This window comes from Hyla sarda, chromosome 5 (assembly GCF_029499605.1).
Source record: "Hyla sarda isolate aHylSar1 chromosome 5, aHylSar1.hap1, whole genome shotgun sequence".
Lineage (NCBI taxonomy): Eukaryota > Metazoa > Chordata > Amphibia > Anura > Hylidae > Hyla > Hyla sarda.
Window position 1 is genome coordinate 155,491,333 of NC_079193.1, and position 18,477 is coordinate 155,509,809.

Here is an 18,477-nt window from a genome sequence, read left to right on the forward strand (position 1 = left end):
ATATCGGACATGTAGAATTTGTAGTAGTTGAAACTGGAAGAATAAAATAAAGGGGCTGTAGGATACATAAGTACGAAGCGGAGAAATTAAGAAGCAAAAATTATACTTAGCTCTGGAAGAATTTCTCTACATTTTAAAACATTAATGGGGGTTTCCAGGCTAATAAAAGCCATTAAATTGCTCCTGGAGCAGCACCATAACTGCTCTGGAGTTCCTGACAGAAATACCCAGACAAGATTACTGTACACTGTGTAAGGGTATGTTAACACTACATAATTACCACGGAATTCCTTGAGCGGAATGCTGTGAACGGAATTACGTGCTGTGAACATAAACATCAGTGTGAATGGGTCTTCAACGAGACCCATTCACACTGCGGAACTTCAGCGGCGGACAATTCCGCCGCTGAAATTGTTTTGCGCAAAGAAAGAACATGAAAGCAAGAACAAAGTCCGTGAACACTGCATTGCCGTCAATGGTGACGGCGCAGTGCCGCGCGGTCCTACTGCTGAAGTATTGCGGCGGCTGCCAGAATGGAATCTCCGCAGAGATTCCGTTCATTATCCGTAGTGTGAACATACCCTAAGGGGTTCTGAATTCAAATGCTGGTCTTAGTGGATACATGTCAGAGCAAATGCATGTGACCGGTGGAGCCAGTAAAAGACTGCAGTGTTCCTTGTACAGTATATAGTGACATCATCAGGGCACTTCCTTAAGGGACTTTGGAATGGCAGCAGCTCTAGACTAGGAGTGACAAGAGGTATTATTATAGTGTTTGTTTTTCTCTATCTTTATCTCCTACATCCTAATATTTTTATTAGCCTGAAAAACCCCTTTAAAGGAATACTGTAGTGGAATATAACTTATCCTCTATGCAAAGGATAGAGGATAAGTTATAGATTGCAGGGGTAATACCTATGGAACCCCACGGGATCTCCTGTACGGCGCTGCAACAGTCCGCAGGAAACGCCGTGCCACCCCGCAGGAAGCCGCGGCAGATACCACCCCTCCATGTATTTCTGTGGGATACATGGAGGCGGCATGTCGGCCGCCACGTCATGCGGGGGGCGGAACACCCCCCTTCCCGCGAAATGCCGTAGCCCCATAAGGAGATCGCGGGGGTCCCAACGGTCGGATCCCCCCGCGATCTATAACTTATCCCTGCTCCTTCGGATAGAGGATAAGTAACATTCCACTACAGTATTCCTTTAACAAGTCTAGTACCTATTGGTACCTTTTACTAAAATAGTACTTTTTACTAAAATGGTAGTTTTTGACTTAGTTCAGTAATGCCAATATGGCAATAGTTATCGATCATGCATTTCAGTATTATAATACACATATTGTACATTAGATTTTCCTAAATATTCATGCAGCAAACCGAGAAATATAATAGTGTCCTTACGTATTTGACAGTTTTCTGGACCAGGACCCCAACATGAGCCATTGCAGTTTACATCACATGTAGGACCTGTGGTTTTAAGGAATACTATATGAGATAACACAGAGATACTCACTTGCTCACTACAACACAATGGTCTGTTTTTTTTTTCGAATTTTCCCTATTTGATCACTAAATGCATGCACATCTTTGACCCTAACAGGACACCAGGTGATCCAGCTATTTTTTTTAATTAGTTTCATTTACAACATACAGGCAAACGAACAATGCAATCAGAAAGTTTTAAGACCCTTTCACTTTTTTTACATTTTATTATTTTGCAACCTTATGCAATAAATAAATAAATAAATCAAGCCCCCCCCCCCCATTATTTTGCACTCAATACCAATGATAAAGAAAAAATAAACTAAATGTTGCATTATCATAAGTATTCAGATCTTCCAGCTTTCCAACAACCCTGACCAGAGCATCTTGTTTCTCACAGTCTGAGAGTCCTTTAGATGGTTTTTTTTTATCATTGGGCAGGCTTTCATGTTTCGCACTTGTATTGAGTACAGATTGATGGGGTGGGGGGGGATTTTTTTTTATTTCCCCACATGACATCGACTTAACAAAATATGGAAAAAGTAAAAGGGTTACACCTCCAAAATATTAAAGAGTTATCCAGGAATAGAAAAACAGAGCTAATTTCTTTCAAAACCAGCACCACACCTGCCCTCAAGTTGTGTGTAGTATTACAACTTGGCTCCATTCACTTCAGTGGAACTGTGTTGCAATAAAACACACACAACCTGAGGACATATGTTGTGCTGTTTTTTTAAGATATCAGCTTTGTTTTTCTAAACTTGGATAACCCTTTTAGGTTCAAGAGTTTCAGCCACACCCTCTGCAAACAGTTACATAACATCAAGCAAATCAATGCAATCACCATAGACCAACAGCAGCAGACATATGGGTAGTACAGAAAAGGAATTGGTAACTTGTGGCTTTTTTAAACCCTAGTTCTATACATAGGACAAAAATACCAAATGGTAAAAAATGGATACACATAAACAATGTTACACCTGTATACTTCATTAGTATGAATACATACAATCTGGGAGGGGACTTTGTTTGATGACAATGTCGTTGGCTATATGAACAATGTCTTTCCACTTGATTGTGTCCATATGGCACAATCTATTATTCTTGGCAATGGTAACTCCACCGTGAAGGATTTCTGTTAAAAAGGAAAAAAAATTATATTCAGAAATAAATAATAATAAATATCAATTATATTATAGAGATGTCTTCAAACCGCACCTTTCAGCTGTCTCATTGGGAGCTCCTCCAGACCATTTGCAACTTTATTTTCATTGAAATTGGATGAAATGTAGAGCGCAGAGTTCTTATACAAACTCTTGCCTCTGATAATTCTAAGATTGACTAGTGGAATGGTTTTCACCAAGTTACCAGCAATGAGAACATATCCGTCCACTTCTTGTATTTCCTGCAAACAAATATTAACATCATCCACATGAGGCTAAGTTTTCACTTGTTTTATTTTAGCAAAAATGCCAATAAAAACTCCCATTCTGCCGCATGGTGTTTTTTTTTGTGAAAAAATGCTGCAGCCAGATGTTAGCTGCAAGTCAATAGGGAACTGCAAAATGCCAAATCCACTTGTCAGTTTGGCGTTTTTTTTAATCCTTTTGGCATTTTTAAGCTATTTTTGGCTCCTTGGCAGTTTTTCAAAAACGACCTCTTGTTGAGACTTTGGCGTTTTCCTCCCATAGAAGTCTATGGGAGTGAAAAAAACGCCAAGAAAAACGGTATGTGGGTTTTAACTTTGGCATTTTTGCCGGTGTTTTGTTATTCTTTTTTGGACTTTAGCAATCCAAAAAGGTGATGAAGATACCTTTTTTTGATAAAATTTCGTAGGGTACCATTAAAAAATAATAATAAAAAAGATACAGTAGCGCTCGCATCTCTGCACTATACTCTGGCCAGCCAGTGATGACTCCATACAGTGCTCACATTTCTGCTCTGTAATCCGGCCAGTGATATGAATAGAATTCACATCACTCATTCATATTTCCTGTTGAGAGCGGGGATTGGCTGCAACCATCCGGCCAATCCCCACTCTGGGTGGAAAATATGAATGAGTGATGTGAATTTCTATTCATATGACTTGCCGGAGTACAGAGCAGAAATGTGAGCACTGTATGGAGCCGCTCCGCATCTCTGCAATAGATAGGACGATCGCATTGGGTGACACCCGGAGCGATCTTTCTATTAGTACAGGTACTACTACTCCCACCATGGAACAGTTTGTTCCATGCTGGGAGTAGTAGTACTACCTAAAAATGTAAAAAATTTAGAGAAAAGAAGTGAAACACACCCACACTTTATTAAAAATGTATTCAAATTTTGTTATAAAAAATAAACATTTTGTTAAATACATTTTTTCCCATCCCTACTGCATCCTTACAAAAACTGATACAAAATACCAACCAAAGCAAACGTGTAAAACTAACCTATGGTCATGGGGGTCCTTAGACGACCATAATTTTATACTCTGCTTGACAATGCCAATATCACATGAAAAACAGGAATGCAAATGGTTGAGAAACCTGATGTAAAAGCTTAAGGCTAGGTTCACACTGTGGAATTTTTGGGCAGAATTTCTGCTGGAGATGAAGCCAGTGGCACTAGGTCCCCATAGATGGCAATGCATTTCTGAGAAGATCTCCCAAAAGATCCACCTAGAAATGCATTGCAGTCTATAGGGGCAGCAATGCAGTCTGCTCGGTCCTAGCGCCGCCAGCTCGATTGTCGGCAGAGATTCTGCCCATACATTCTGCAGTGTGAACCCAGCCTAAGGGTACGTTCACACGTCTGGATTTACAGCATATTTTATGCTGAAGATCCGCCGCTGAAGGACCTCTGTATGGTGCCCTTAAATGTGCCTGCTTGGAGCGGCAATACGCCGCTCCGGGCAGACACAGTGCGCGGCGAGACTCGGCGCAGCGACTCGCACATCGCAGTGTGTCTGCTCGTAGCGGCGTATTGCAGCTCCGAGCAGGCACATATAAAGGCAGCATATAGGAGGTCTTTCAGCAGTGGATCCGCAGTGAAATCCGCTGCGAAAATCCGCACGTGTGAACGTACCCTAAGGGTCTATTCACATGGCAGAATTTCCTCCTCAAATGAAAGCCCAATACACTTCTATGTGAGTCCACACTTCCATTTACACTTCTGAAGAATTTCCGCTTGGATTCCGCACCAATTCCGCACAAAATCCACACAAGCGGAATTAGGGCGGATAAGCGGAAATACTGCAGAAGTGTGAATAAACCCTAAGGTCATATTCACACGACAGAATTTCCGCTAGCAGAATTCCGCCTCAAATGAAAGCCCAATAGACTTCTATGGGATTCCACACTTCTGCATGCTGAATTTCTGCATGAATTTCTGCATGCTGAATTTCCTCACGAAATCCACACTGATTCCGCATCAATTTCACACAAAATCCACACAAGCCGGGAAACGGAAGCGGAATTGGTGCGAAAATTCCACCCGTGTGAATATAACCCTAAGGGTTCTTACACACTGAGCATATTCCATGAGGAAAATTTCCTAATGGAATTCTCGAGTGGATTTGTGCCATTTAAAATTGTGCAGAATCATCTTATTTTAAGTGACATACTTAATAAGTCCTATTAAACAAATAGGCTTTCACTGGTGGATTTCGCTGGAAGGAATATCATGTGCATTCTTTCATCAGTACCCAGATCCATGTTTGAGTTCTGCTTCGGAACTTCTGAAAATTATGCAAGGCTCCAGTTCAGAAATTCCTCTTTAACATTCATTGCATAATTTATAGACTCAAGCTGCCATTTTTTTAACTCACAAGTATGGGCCTTTTTTGAATCACAATTCACAATAAATAGAATGAGCAAGATCATTCTTTCAATGGCGGAATTTAAGTGACGGAAGCTCCGCAGCTGGAATTCCGTAGTGTGCGATGTGCAGCGGAATCCCATTGACAGCAAAGGGATTGATAGAATAGAAATTCCGCATAGAAATTCTGTAGTATGAACCCAGCATAACTGTTTGATAATGGTGGGGATATCATTAAATGCTGGACAGGTATAAAATGATCTTGGTTCGTTTGAATACACTCTCCATAGGCATAAAGACATACATTGCATGAAGACAATAACAGACATTATTGTGACATCATCAGAAAAAAACACGGTCTAGAAATAAGAATGGATTGCTATAAACAGTGCAGCATTTATGGTTGCACCCAGGTCCTGAAGAAATAAGAGGCCCATAGGGTCCCTCTGCTGGTATGAGGAGACCAGTACAATACATTACACATGATATAGGCCCTATTACACATTTTTCCTTGGGGCTCAGGAGCCTTAAAGGGGTACTCCTCCCCTAGACATCTTATTCCCTATCCAAAGGATAGTGGATAAGATGTCTGATAGCGGGGGTCCTGCCACTGGGAACCACCGCAATCTCTCCTGCAGCACCCCCTATCATCTGGAGCATGGAACAGGCCTTATGACTGGCGATGCAGGGGCCGGAGGATTGTGACATCATGACCCCGCCCCCTCGTGACATCACGATCCTCCAGCCCCTGCATTGCCAGTCATCAGGCACGGAGAGAAGCTTGCTCCATGCACCAGATGCAGGAGAGATCGCGGGGGTTCTCAGTGGTGGGAACTCCACGATCAGACATCTTATCACCTATGCTTTGGATAGGGGATAAGATGTTTAGGGGTGGAAGTACCCCTTTAAAGTGTCCCTATCATTTTAAAAGGCCTTCGTTCAGAAACCCCTACTGATCAGTAGAATGAGCAAGGGACCAGCTTGCAGCGATCTATGTCCTGCTTCAAAGGACAGCTCTATAGATGATGGAGCAGCAGGACGAAGATTGCTGCGAGCTGGGGAGCGGAGTGTGCAACTACATGCTTCTCTCCACTTGTTCTAGTGATCATTGGGGGTCTCAGCACTAAGACCCCAAACTATCTAAACTTTTGACAAGTCTCTATGACATATCGAACATTTTTTGAAATGATGGACACTTTGAGTTACATCTCTGAACGATCACAGGCACTTTTCAGACATTATCACAAATAGATCATAGCCTAAAAATAAACAGGCCAAGTAGAGGAATAAATGGTTAAAAGTTTAATTTAAACTGATCTGAGTTCAGTCATGTACCTTTAGAAATGACGTATCATGATGAGGTTGTAAATGGGTGATTTCCAGATTTCCCAGTACTATTTCACAGCCATTGTACATTTCTTTAAGCTGAATGTAGTGCTCTTCTGTTGTTCCAAGCCTAACATCATTGTAATTTGTTCCCAAACAGGCTGTAAAACAGTAAAGTAACAGAAGCACAAACATTAAATACAGCATTATCATATTTTTTGGACTAAGATGTACAGGACTTTTTCCCTGTATCAATCAAGCCAGACTGGGAGAAAGGACGTAGCGAGCGTGACTAAAGGATATTGATTTATTACATGCAACAGTGCAAGTCTTTTCATTTTACTGTTGTCTATGACCTTTGGCCAGAGACAATATTTCATAAGTCATATGGTCTACAGGGAGATGTGGCTATGCTGCAAAGGGTGGATAAATAGCAGGGTGGAAGGGATTCACTAAAGTAATATTATCCACCAACCCACTACGGTAATAAAAAAAATCCTTGAATACCCCTTTGAAGGAAGGTGCATGCACTCATTTTTTTCCCCTCAAAAATAATGGTGGAATAACGGACGTTAAAATTTTAACATTGAAGTCTATGGGTGATGGATTTTAACAAATGACATCCATTATTGTCCGTTATTTTTCTGTTCCATTATGATCCGTTATTGCTACTGAGCATGCTCAGTACAGCATCACAACCAGGAAGTCATATAGAAATAAAATAACAAGCTTAAAATAATGGACTATAATGGGCGATAAACGGATGGTACATGTCCATTATTTTTATTTCAAAGTAAAATTTTATTCAAATTTTACATAGAGTTCAGGTTACAGATATCAACGCAAACATAAGTGAAAACAGTACAGGGGAGTCTACTACTCCCCAAGTAGCATAGTAGTATAAGTTATACAAAGCAGTTGTCAATATAGTACATTTGCATCAACCTGGCATGATCCCTTGCCAAGAGGTCTACTGAGGAGGTAATGGAATGTAACGGTAAATCCCTTAGGGAGGAGAACAGCTTAATCCTGGCAGCACTTGATGACAAGGGATCAGGGAGATGATAGTCACCGTGGTGTAATGGGATTAAGGATCAGTAAAGCTCGGGACCAGCAAGAATTGAAATTTAATGGGTCTCGAATTTCCCTCTTTTCGGATTATTCTTTGGAAGTCCAAAAATTGAGAGCCACTTTCAAGGACATGAAAAAAAGACTAAGACAAGCATCTGTTTCATATTCTATGATGTACCCTGCTAGATTAAGAATAGTTGCATCGGGTTCCACGCACTTTTTTGATAATGCAGAGGAAGCCAGCGAATGGCTGCATGATAATATTACTCACCTATCTCCCCGTTAAATATGAGTTATATATCAGACAGGAGGCTCGTATCTTGCATTAATCTTTCTTTATTAATGCCCATAGCAGAAAATTAAACTTTCAGGTTAATGTATTGAAAGAAAAACGTTTTGCAAACTACATCTCCCAGCAGCCCCTTTGAGGACTAGTAGCCAATCATATGCCGATGACCTCTATAAAGGGAACTGCTGTGCCATAACTCCTCCTCTTTCTTTCTGCTCATAGCGACAGATAAGTATTTCTCTTCACACTGTATTCATAAATATAAGTTTCTTCCTTCCTAACATTCGGGGGTACTCTATCGGTATACCCCTGTCCTTATCCCTGCTGGTGACTGCGTTTGCGTTCATCGGCCGGGTGGTACTAAATCCTATTAAATCCTATTAAATTCTATTTTTCTCACGAACACGGCACTTGTTGCACAGTGTCCCCAGTTTTCACCCTCTATTTTTTCCGACGCAGGTCGCCCCACTGACGACCCTGCGCTCCGTTCTTTGTCCCCTTTATTCATTCATACCTTTCTCCCGGCGCCATATTGCGGCGCCATTTTCTCCTTCTCCCTCAGTTCACTGTTCCCGCCGCTCTCGGCCTTCCCGCGTGTCTGACGCGCTCGGAGGGGCAGTCCGTTCTAGGGGCGGCAACCAGCGACCAATCAGAGACCCGGAGTGGCGTAATCTCGCAAGATTTCGTCCCCGGGCTCTCTAGCTCCTCTGTACCTCTCACCACAGCCCTCAGTTCAGCGCTGTCGGTGAGGAGAGTCAGAGCCTGAGCGTTACGGAGCATCTGTGCAGTTATTAACAGGTTTTTTCCTGTCCTCCTGTGCTACTGTTGCCCTACAGGCACCTTCCCTGGCAGGTCTACCCCTTGACCTTCCTCTCAGAACCCTATATATACCACTTAGATATATATATACTTACCTATATATCTTCTGATATGTCTGAGGAGGCCAATACCAGCTCCCTTCCTGGGATGAGCTCCCAATCTGCCCTAGACCCTCGATTCCGAGGAAAGTGACCGATACCCCAACGGTAGATCCCATCCTCGTTAAATACCTTACCAAAAATGGTAAATTTCCAAAAAAGGGCATTGAACGGTCCTTTAGATCAATACAGGACCGTATCCTGGATCTTCTAGGACCTTTGACGAAGATCCTAAATCTTTCTGAGCAGGCCGCTGCATCCAGCCAGCCTGTGGATCTCACCCAACTTAGAGGTTGGGCCCAGAGGGCCATTTGTATGTTAGGAGCCGCAAATACGACTTGCTCGGTCGAAAGACGGAGATCCATTCTCATGCGATTGGACCCTCAACTGTCCCATCTCGCTGAGTCAGAACCAGGTCCCTCTGCTGAGGGCATGCTTTTGGCGATAATCTTATTAAAGATATCAACAAATTTGTGGGTTTATTTACTTCACTGGACAAGGCCTAAACGTCCTTGAAAAAGTCCACTCCCGCAAATAAGGTTTTTGTCAAGGCCAGCAGACATAGGGGCCGCTCTGCCGGCCGATCTAATTATTACAGGCCACCACCCAGAGCTCCAGCTCAATATGCACAGGCTCCTCCATCCTACCAGATTCCTGTGGAGCAACCCGCGCCGTTCTTCCCTCCCAGGGGTAGACCATGGAGAGGACGTGGTGCCCGAGGCTATCCCCGCTCTCGACCATTCACTGGTGAGTACTCCTCTACATATACACTCACAAATCCCAGTGGGGGGCAGACTACAGTCTTTTATCCACGCCTGGTCTGCGATTACGGCAGACTCATGGATCCTCAACACAGTGGCGGGGTACCAAATAGAGCTCCACTCCCTTCCGGTGTTGGGCATAATTCCACCCCCCATACAGTTCTCCGACCTAAACGTTGTTCTCATAGACAACGAATTACAAGATCTCCTGTCCAAACGAGCAGTGATAGAGGTCAATCCAACCTCCACAGGGTTTATCAGCAACCTCTTCTTGGTCAAGAAGAAAGGTGGTGATTCCGCCCGGTCATAAACCTTCGCAATTTGAACCAACACGTAGTGTATCGACACTTTAAGATGGAAGGGATCCACTTCCTACGGGACCTCTTGTGACCGGGGGATTGGCTGATAAAGGTAGACTTGAAAGACGCCTACCTCACCGTGCCCATTCATCCATCATCCCAACAGTTTCTCCGTTTCCTTTGGAGAGGGCGAATGTGGCAATTCACTTGCCTCCCCTTCTGCCTATCGTCCGCCCCATGGTGCTTCACTGAACTTCTGAAGCCCGTGGTAGCATCCCTGCGCAGCAGAGGCGTAAGGATGATCATATATCTGGAAGATCTGCTCATTATAGCTCGGTCCAGAACCCAAGCCATTACCCATATGCATTGGACGGTTTCTTTATTACAGGAATTGGGTTTCCTGATCAACCACGAAAAATCTGTGCTCGACCCGGCTCAGGAAATGGAATTCCTGGAGTTTTTGGTGGATACCCAACAAGCGGTTCTCCGGCTCCCCAAGTCCAAACTAGCCCTTATTCGCAAGGAAATCAGGGCGGTACTCCGCAAGGGTCGCGTTTCACTACGCGTCCTTGCGTGTCTGATGGGCCTCTTATCGGCCTCCATTCAGGCTATATTTCCGGCCCCCCTTCACTATCGGGCCCTTCAGAGACTAAAAACACTACACCTCCGACAAGGCCTCAGATATGCGGACGAGGTACCCCTCTGTCCGGAAGCCAAGGAGGAACTACAGTGGTGGCTGCGTCATGCCGTCGACTGGAATGGCAAGACCATATTCAACTCCAACTCGGACTTCATCATAGAGTCGGATGCGAGCCGACAGGGCTGGGGCGCTCGGTGCGGAGAGTCCTCTACAGGAGGGACGTGGTCCGCAGAGGAATCTCTATTGCACATCAACGCGCTGGAATTGCTGGTGGCATTCTTCGCCATAAAAAGTTTCTTACCACACGCATTCAAATGCTGCGTGTTGTTGCGCATGGACAATGTGACAGCGGTTCAATACGTCAACCGCTTGGGAGGTGCGAGATCCAAAATCCTGGCGGATATCACAAAGGATTTTTGGCACTTCTGTCTTCTCCGCGACATAGTTCCAGTGGCGTACTACATTCCGGGGGTTTCCAACTCAGTGGCAGACTGGAATTCCTGTTACATGATCGATGCCAGCGACTGGAAGCTGGATCGACCAGTATTCCTGGCGTTACAGCGACTCTGGGGTCCATTTCTCTTGGACCTATTCGCTTCACGTCTCAACCACCAACTGCCCCGCTTTTACAGCTCGAGACTGGACCCGGCAGCTTGCGCAGTCGACGCGTTTCGCCAACACTGGCCGGCGGGGACGCATTATGTGTTCCCGCCATTTCCTATGATCTCCAAGCTTCTCCTGGTGGCCGACTCAACCGTGGTTCCCTCTCCTACTGGGGATGGTGATCGATTATCCACGGTTGCTTCCTCCCCTCCAACATCTCCTCACCAATCCAACCAAGGGTCTCCATCCTCTGGTGTTGGAGGGCAACCTGCCTCTCCTGGCGTGGTTGGTTTCGGGGTCTCGGAATCAGATAACGAACTTTCAAAATCAGCTAGAGATCTTCTCGCCCTGGCCTGGGCCTCCGGGACTCGATCGGCTTATCGATCAGCCTGGAGACTCTGGGTTCGTTGGTGTGATCAACGGCAGGTTGCTCCAGTTCACGCCCCTGTATCCATAGTAGTCAACTATTTAGCCGACTCCTTCGAGTCAGGGAAGTCATTTAGTTCCATCAACGTCTACTGGTCGGCCATCTCGGCCTACCATAATCCGGTAGACACTTTACCCGTCGGCAAACATCCCCTGGTTTGTCGACTCTTGAGGGGCATTAAGTTTAAACGACCCCCACGTCCCAAATACCAGGCCACTTGGGACGTCGCCAAGCTACTCGACTTATTTTCCGCATGGGCGGATAATGATGACCTTCCCCTACGGTTATTATCTTTTAAACTGACCGTCCTTTTATGTCTGGTCTCCATTAAACGGGTTTCAGACGTGAAAGCCTTGGATGTATCCAGATGTCAATTCTCACCGGACGGCGTTCAGTTTTTCGGTCGTCCGTAGGACCAAGACCGGGATTCACTCGATCTTTTATCCCTTTTTCCCTGACCACCCTCGACTCTGTGTTGTTCATTGCCTTCAGGCATATGAAGCACAGACAGCGGGGTTGCGGTCTTCGGAGTCCTCTCAACTCCTTATTTCCTATGTCCGACCCCATTTGCCGGTGTCATCGGCGACGTTAGCCCGATGGGTTCGATCCGCCATGGACATGGCAGGGATAGATGTTTCCCTTTTCGGCGCACACTCTTCCAGGGGCGCCATGGCCACTAAGGTAGTTACCTCAGGGGGCTCCCTTGTGGATCTGCTTTTAGCGGCGGACTGGTCATCAGAGACGACTTTTCGCAGATTCTATTTCAGACCGGAGTCTCACGTATCCATGTCGGCCCTTTCTACTGTGAGCTAATTTACTGGTTATACATGTTATTTGTAATGTTTACTGTTGAGCTTTAAACTTGCAAGATACGAGCCTCCTGTCTGATATATAAATCGAGATTTTCCTAGCTTCCGCGACGGAAAATATTAGTTATATGAAGACAGGAGGCGAGTATCTTCCCTCCCAACCCAACCCTATTATGGTGTTCTTTTCTCTTTTCTGGTTTCAGGATACTGAAGAGCGCATGTCTTTGGGTGTCGGCGGATGAGATGTTCCTGTTGTCCCCGTTGGGATGTTGTTTCTTCTGTTCGGTTCTTCGGAGGACGGCAACCCCGTGGCTGCTCTTGCAACGGCGCTCCGGTTCCAGAGGTCCGTCGTCAGGATGTGGAGTCAAGTTGGAGTCTATGTTCGGGTTTCCTGTGTCGGCTATGACGTCGGGTCAAGAAAGAGGAGGAGTTATGGCACAGCAGTTCCCTTTATAGAGGTCATCGGCATATGATTGGCTACTAGTCCTCAAAGGGGCTGCTGGGAGATGTAGTTTGCAAAACGTTTTTCTTTCAATACATTAACCTGAAAGTTTAATTTTCTGCTATGGGCATTAATAAAGAAAGATAAATGCAAGATACTCGCCTCCTGTCTTCATATAACTAATATTTTCCGTCGCGGAAGCTAGGAAAATCTCGATTTATGTCTTTGTAATAGGGAGGAAGGGATAAAGGATTAAAAGTGCTTTAGAGAATAAGGGGTCAGTTATAATAGGAATAGGGATAGAAATAGGAAAGCGGGAAAGAAAATAGCAAGAGGATAATTAACTAAAATTATGTGTATGTTTTATAGACAAAGAATTAAAGAATTATCATGTTGGTGGGATTTGTGGATAATGAGTGGGAAGAATATTTTAGTATTGTTTAGTTGGGAGCAGGAGGGACAAGTAAGATGTTAATCTAACTAGGTACCTACATCATTTAACCTCTTCAGGACATAGGGCGTATGGATACGCCCTGCATTCCGAGTCCTTAAGGACCAAGGGCGTATCCATACGCCCGTGGGAATTCCGGTCCCCACCTCTAGCCGGTTCAGCAGGCATCCCGGCATATCGCCCAGGGGGGTCACTATGCCCCCCAATGTCGGCGATGGCCGCAGATCGCTGGACAATTCAGTCCAGTGATCTGCGGCGATTCCGGATCAATCGGGTCTCCAGTGACCCGGTGACCCGGAATTACTGGCTGATCGGGGCCGTCTCTGACGGCCCCGAACAGCCAGAGCCAGCAGGGGTGAGGTGGCACTGGTGCCACCTCACGATCGCCCTGATTCGTCGTCCGGATTACCGGCCGACCAATCAGGGCGCCTGCTGCGGGTGTCACTCCCGCAACCCGCTCCGCCCCTCTTCCGGGGGACGTGCACCCCGGGTGCTGGGGACCCCGATCCCCGGCGTTAATGTTGGGATCGGGGCCCCAGGAGCAGCGGCGGCAACGACGACGAGGGACTGACCTGCGCGGTGTGGATCGTTGGAGGTGAGTGACAGCCTCCTGCTGTTGCTTAGCAACAGCTCCCAGCATGCAAAAAGGGCATGCTGTGAGCTGTAGTTATGCAACAGCAGGAGGCAGACCACTACAACTCCCAGCATTCCCTTATGGGCATGCTGGGACTTATGGTTTTGCAGCAGCTGGAGGCACATTTTTTCTATGGAAAAGTGTACCTTCAGCTGTTGTATAACTACAACTCCCAGCTTGCACAAACAGCTAAAGTGCATGCTGGGAGTTGTAGTGGTGCATCTGCTGGTTGCATAACTACAACTCCCAGCATGCCCGTTGGCTGTCGGTGACTGCTGAGAGTTGTAGTTTTGCAACAGCTGAAGGCACACTGGTTTTGAAACACTGAGTAAGGTCACAAACTCAGTGATACATAACCAGTGTGCCTACAGCTTTTGCAAAACTAAAACTCTCAGCATGTACAGTCTGTCAGCGCATGCTGGGAGTTGTAGTTTTGCAACAGCTGGATGTCCCCCCCCCAATGTGAATGTACAGGGTACACTCATATGGGCGGAGGTTTACAGCAAGTATCTGGCTGCAAGTTTGAGCTGCGGAAAATTTTCTGCCGCAGCTCAAACTGCCAGCGAGAAACTACTGTGAACCCCCGCCCGTGCGACTGTACCCTAAAAACACTACACTACACTAACACAAAATAAAATAAAAAGTTAAAAACACTACATATACACATACCCCAACACAGCCCCCCTCCCCTCCCCAATAAAAATGAAAGCGTCTGGTACGCCACTGTTTCCAAAACGGAGCCTCCAGCTGTTGCAAAACAACAACTCCCAGTATTGTCGGACAGCCGTTGACTGTCCAGGCATGCTGGGAGTTTTGCAACAGCTGGAGGCACCCTGTTTGGGAATCACTGGCGTAGAATTCCCCTATGTCCACCCCTATGCAAGTCCCTAATTTAGGCCTCAAATGCGCATGGCACTCTCACTTTGGAGCCCTGTCGTATTTCAAGGCAACAGTTAAGGGTCACATATGGGGTATCGCCGTACTCGGGAGAAATTGTGTTACAAATTTTGGGGGGTATTTTCTGCTTTTACCATTTTTAAAAATGTTACATTTTTGGGAAAACAAGCATTTTAGGTAAAAATTATAAAAAAAATTTTTTACATTTGCAAAAGTCGTGAAACACCTGTGGGGTATAAATGCTCACTTTATCCCATGTTACATTCCCCGAGGGGTCTAGTTTCCAAAATGGTATGCCATGTGGGGGGTTTTAGCTGTTCTGGCACCATAAGGGCTTCCTAAATGCAACATGCCCCCCAAAAACCATTTCAGAAAAACGTACTCTCCAAAATCCCCTTGTCGCTCCTTCCATTCTGAGCCCTCTACTGCGCCCGCCGAACACTTTACATAGACATATGAGGTATGTGCTTACTCGAGAGAAATTGGGCTACAAATACACGTAAAAATTTTCTCCTTTTACCCCTTGTAAAAATTCAAAAATTGGGTCTACAAGAAAATGCGAGTGTAAAAAATGAAGATTTTGAATTTTCTCCTTCACTTTGCTGCTATTCATGTGAAACACCTAAAGGGTTAAAACGCTGACTGAATGTCATTTTGAATACTTTGAGGGGTGTAGTTTTTATAATGGGGTCATTTATGGGGTATTTCTAATATGAAGACCCTTCAAATCCACTTCAAACCTGAACTGGTCCCTGAAAAATATCGAGTTTGAAAATTTTGTGAACTTTGAAGCCCTCTGGTGTCTTCCAAAAGTAAAAACTCATCAATTTTATGATGCAAACATAAAGTAGACCTATTGTATATGTGAACCAAAAAAAATTTATTTGTAATATCCATTTTCCTTACAAGCAGAAAGCTTCAAAGTTAGAAAAATGCAAAATTTTCAAATTTTTCATCAAATTTACGGATTTTTCACTAAGAAAGGATGCAAGTATCGACAAAAATTTACCACTTTGTTAAAGTAGAATATGTCACAAAAAAACAATCTCGGAAACAGAATGATAACTAAAAGCATTCCAGAGTTATTAATGTTTAAAGTGACAGTGGTCAGATGTGCAAAAAACGCTCCGGTCCTTAAGGGCAAAATGGGCTTGGTCCTGAAGCGGTTAAGAGAGAGGGGTCAGGTAGGAATAGATACCTCCCACTCTCCTATGTAGGAGAGGTTATTGTTTGGGTTAGGTTGGGGGTTCTCAGCAAAGGTATGATGGATAATTTGAGTTTAGATAGGATGGGAGGAGGAGGGGAGAGGGAAGTGGTTATTGTTGGTTTTTTCAAGGCTTTTTTTTTTCTCTTCTTCTATCTATCCTTGCCATATCTAAATGGAGGCAGTTATATCAATAGTTAGTTGGAACACTAGAGGAATCTTGGATGATATAAAACAAGAGGCTGTTTTTCAATATCTGTCAAAATCACAAGCTTCTATATTTTGTTTACAGAACTGAAGATTGTGCACTTTTATGGTGCACAGGTAATAGGGATATTTCAGCACTGTCCACAACCAAGGTACTTTTACTATTTACCTTGGTTGTGGACAGCGCTGAAATATCCCTATTACCTGTGCACCATAAAAGTGCACAATCTTCAGTTCACGTTCCCTATGCCTAGCCGATGGCGGGATAAGCTGCAGTCCTAGGTGGATGTCCAGGTGGAGTTTCCATCCCAACCTTCCGAAAGGATTACATGCCTGCTAGAGCGTTGTGCCTCTATAGCACAACACCATCTGGTGAGTCTCTCTATTGTTAGGGGCTCACCTTCTTTTGTTTATTGTCCTTCACAGTGAAGCGCTTTTCCATCCTTTTTATTTCAATATTTTGTTTACAGGAAACTCATCTTACCCCTGGTCGTCTGCATACTATTCAGAGACCTTGAATACAAGCGGCATTTCACGCAACTTTTACCAACTTGTCAAGAGGGGTGAGCATTATGATCCACCGGAAGGTACCTTTCTCACTAATTAAGAGGTATGCAGACGACCAGGGGAGATATGTGGGGATAGTGTGTATGATCGGTTCTATGAAAATATTTATAGTAAATGTCTATACCCCCCCCCCCCCCCATATTCACCGGGAGTGTTGCAAAAATGTTTAGCTATAACTCTTTTGCATTCGGAGAATCCTCTGGTGTTGATGGGAGATTTTAATAATATAATAAATTCCTCTATGGATAGATGCTCGCTGCAAAATGAGGAGATAAATTCCAGGCTCACTCCTTTTGGAGTGTTGGTAGATGAAATAGGATGGATAGATCTTTGGAGACATAGATTCCCTGGTCTTAGAGAGTATTCATGCTGTTCATCAACATACTCCTCGCTGTCAAGGATAGATTTGGCTTTGGGGAATGATCTATTACTCCCGTATGTGGAAGAGATTTTTTACGATGTTAGAACAGTTTCAGATCATTCCCCAATGCAACTTAGATTAAAGGCACCAAGGAGAAGTACGGGGGGAACATTTTGGAAACAAAATCCATTTTGGTTAACTAAGGTAGAAAATTTACAGGATATTAGAGATATAAAAGAATATTTTATATTTTATAATAAGAAGGCATCTTTGCAGAATGTATGGGAGGCTGCAAAGGCTTATACTAGAGGAATTTTTTGAAGACTATTGTGAGGGAAAAGCGCAGAATGGCTCTGCATACGGACTCATTGTATGAGGCAGTCCGTCAAGCAGAAAACATTTTTATTGAAAATCCGTCAGGCGGGTCACAGCAGGGTCTGATTAGGTCGCAAGCCGAATTGAGACAACATCTACTGGAGACCGCTACTAACAGGCGGATGATGCAAAACCAAGTGCTATATGCAGAAGGGGAGGCGGCAGGCTATATGTTAGCAAATATAGTTAGAGCACAAGAACCACCATCTAATATATTATCCTTGATAGATGAAAATGGGAGGGAGATTAATAATCATGAAGATATAGTAAAGGTTATGCTAAATTACTATTCAAAGCTGTATGTGTCTAAATTACAGAAAGGACCTGAGCATATAAGGGCATTTTTACAAGGAATAAATCTCCCTAAACTTTCGGCAGAGGATAGGAATATGCTGGAAGCAGAGCTTACTTTAGAGGAACTCGAGCTAGCAGTAAAAGCGACCCCTAACAATAAGTCACCAGGAGTGGATGGAATCCCAATAGAGATATATAAAAAATATGGGGATATTGTATTACCTGAATTGCTAGATCTATTCAAACATGTGTTGGTCGATGGCTCTCTCCCGTTATCAATGCGGCAGGCAATTATCATTGTCATATTGAAGAAGGGGAAAGAGCCTCGAATACCCGCATTATACAGACAAATTTCATTGCTCTGCAATGATGTTAAATTACTAGCAAAAATTCTAGCAACCCGTCTGAATAAAGTAATAACAACACTGATACATAATGATCAAACAAGCTTTATCCCTGCAAGATCGGCTTCAGAAAATATTAGACGTCTTTTTTTGGGTATACAAATTCCTCCGGACTCTCCCAGAGACAGGGCCATATTTTCATTAGATGCAGAAAAAGCATTTGATTCAGTGGAATGGCCCTGTCTCTGGGAGACTCTGGAGGAAATGGGCTTTGG

At 44.3% G+C, this 18,477-nt stretch overlaps 1 protein-coding gene across 2 annotated transcripts in view; it reads right to left on the reverse strand.

Annotated features, from left to right (window-relative positions):
* The window catches only part of LOC130273546 (epidermal growth factor receptor-like), a 156,286-nt gene that overhangs the window by 97,128 nt on the left and 40,681 nt on the right, over positions 1-18,477 (reverse strand). For both annotated transcript variants that reach the window (XM_056520544.1, XM_056520543.1), the window contains 4 exons: positions 6,620-6,771; positions 2,705-2,891; positions 2,496-2,621; positions 1,406-1,471 (listed from right to left, as the gene is read on the reverse strand). In XM_056520544.1, coding sequence (XP_056376519.1) covers positions 1,406-1,471; positions 2,496-2,621; positions 2,705-2,891; positions 6,620-6,700 — 460 coding nt within the window. In that variant the 5' untranslated portion in view covers positions 6,701-6,771. The remainder of the gene's footprint in view (positions 1-1,405; positions 1,472-2,495; positions 2,622-2,704; positions 2,892-6,619; positions 6,772-18,477) is intronic.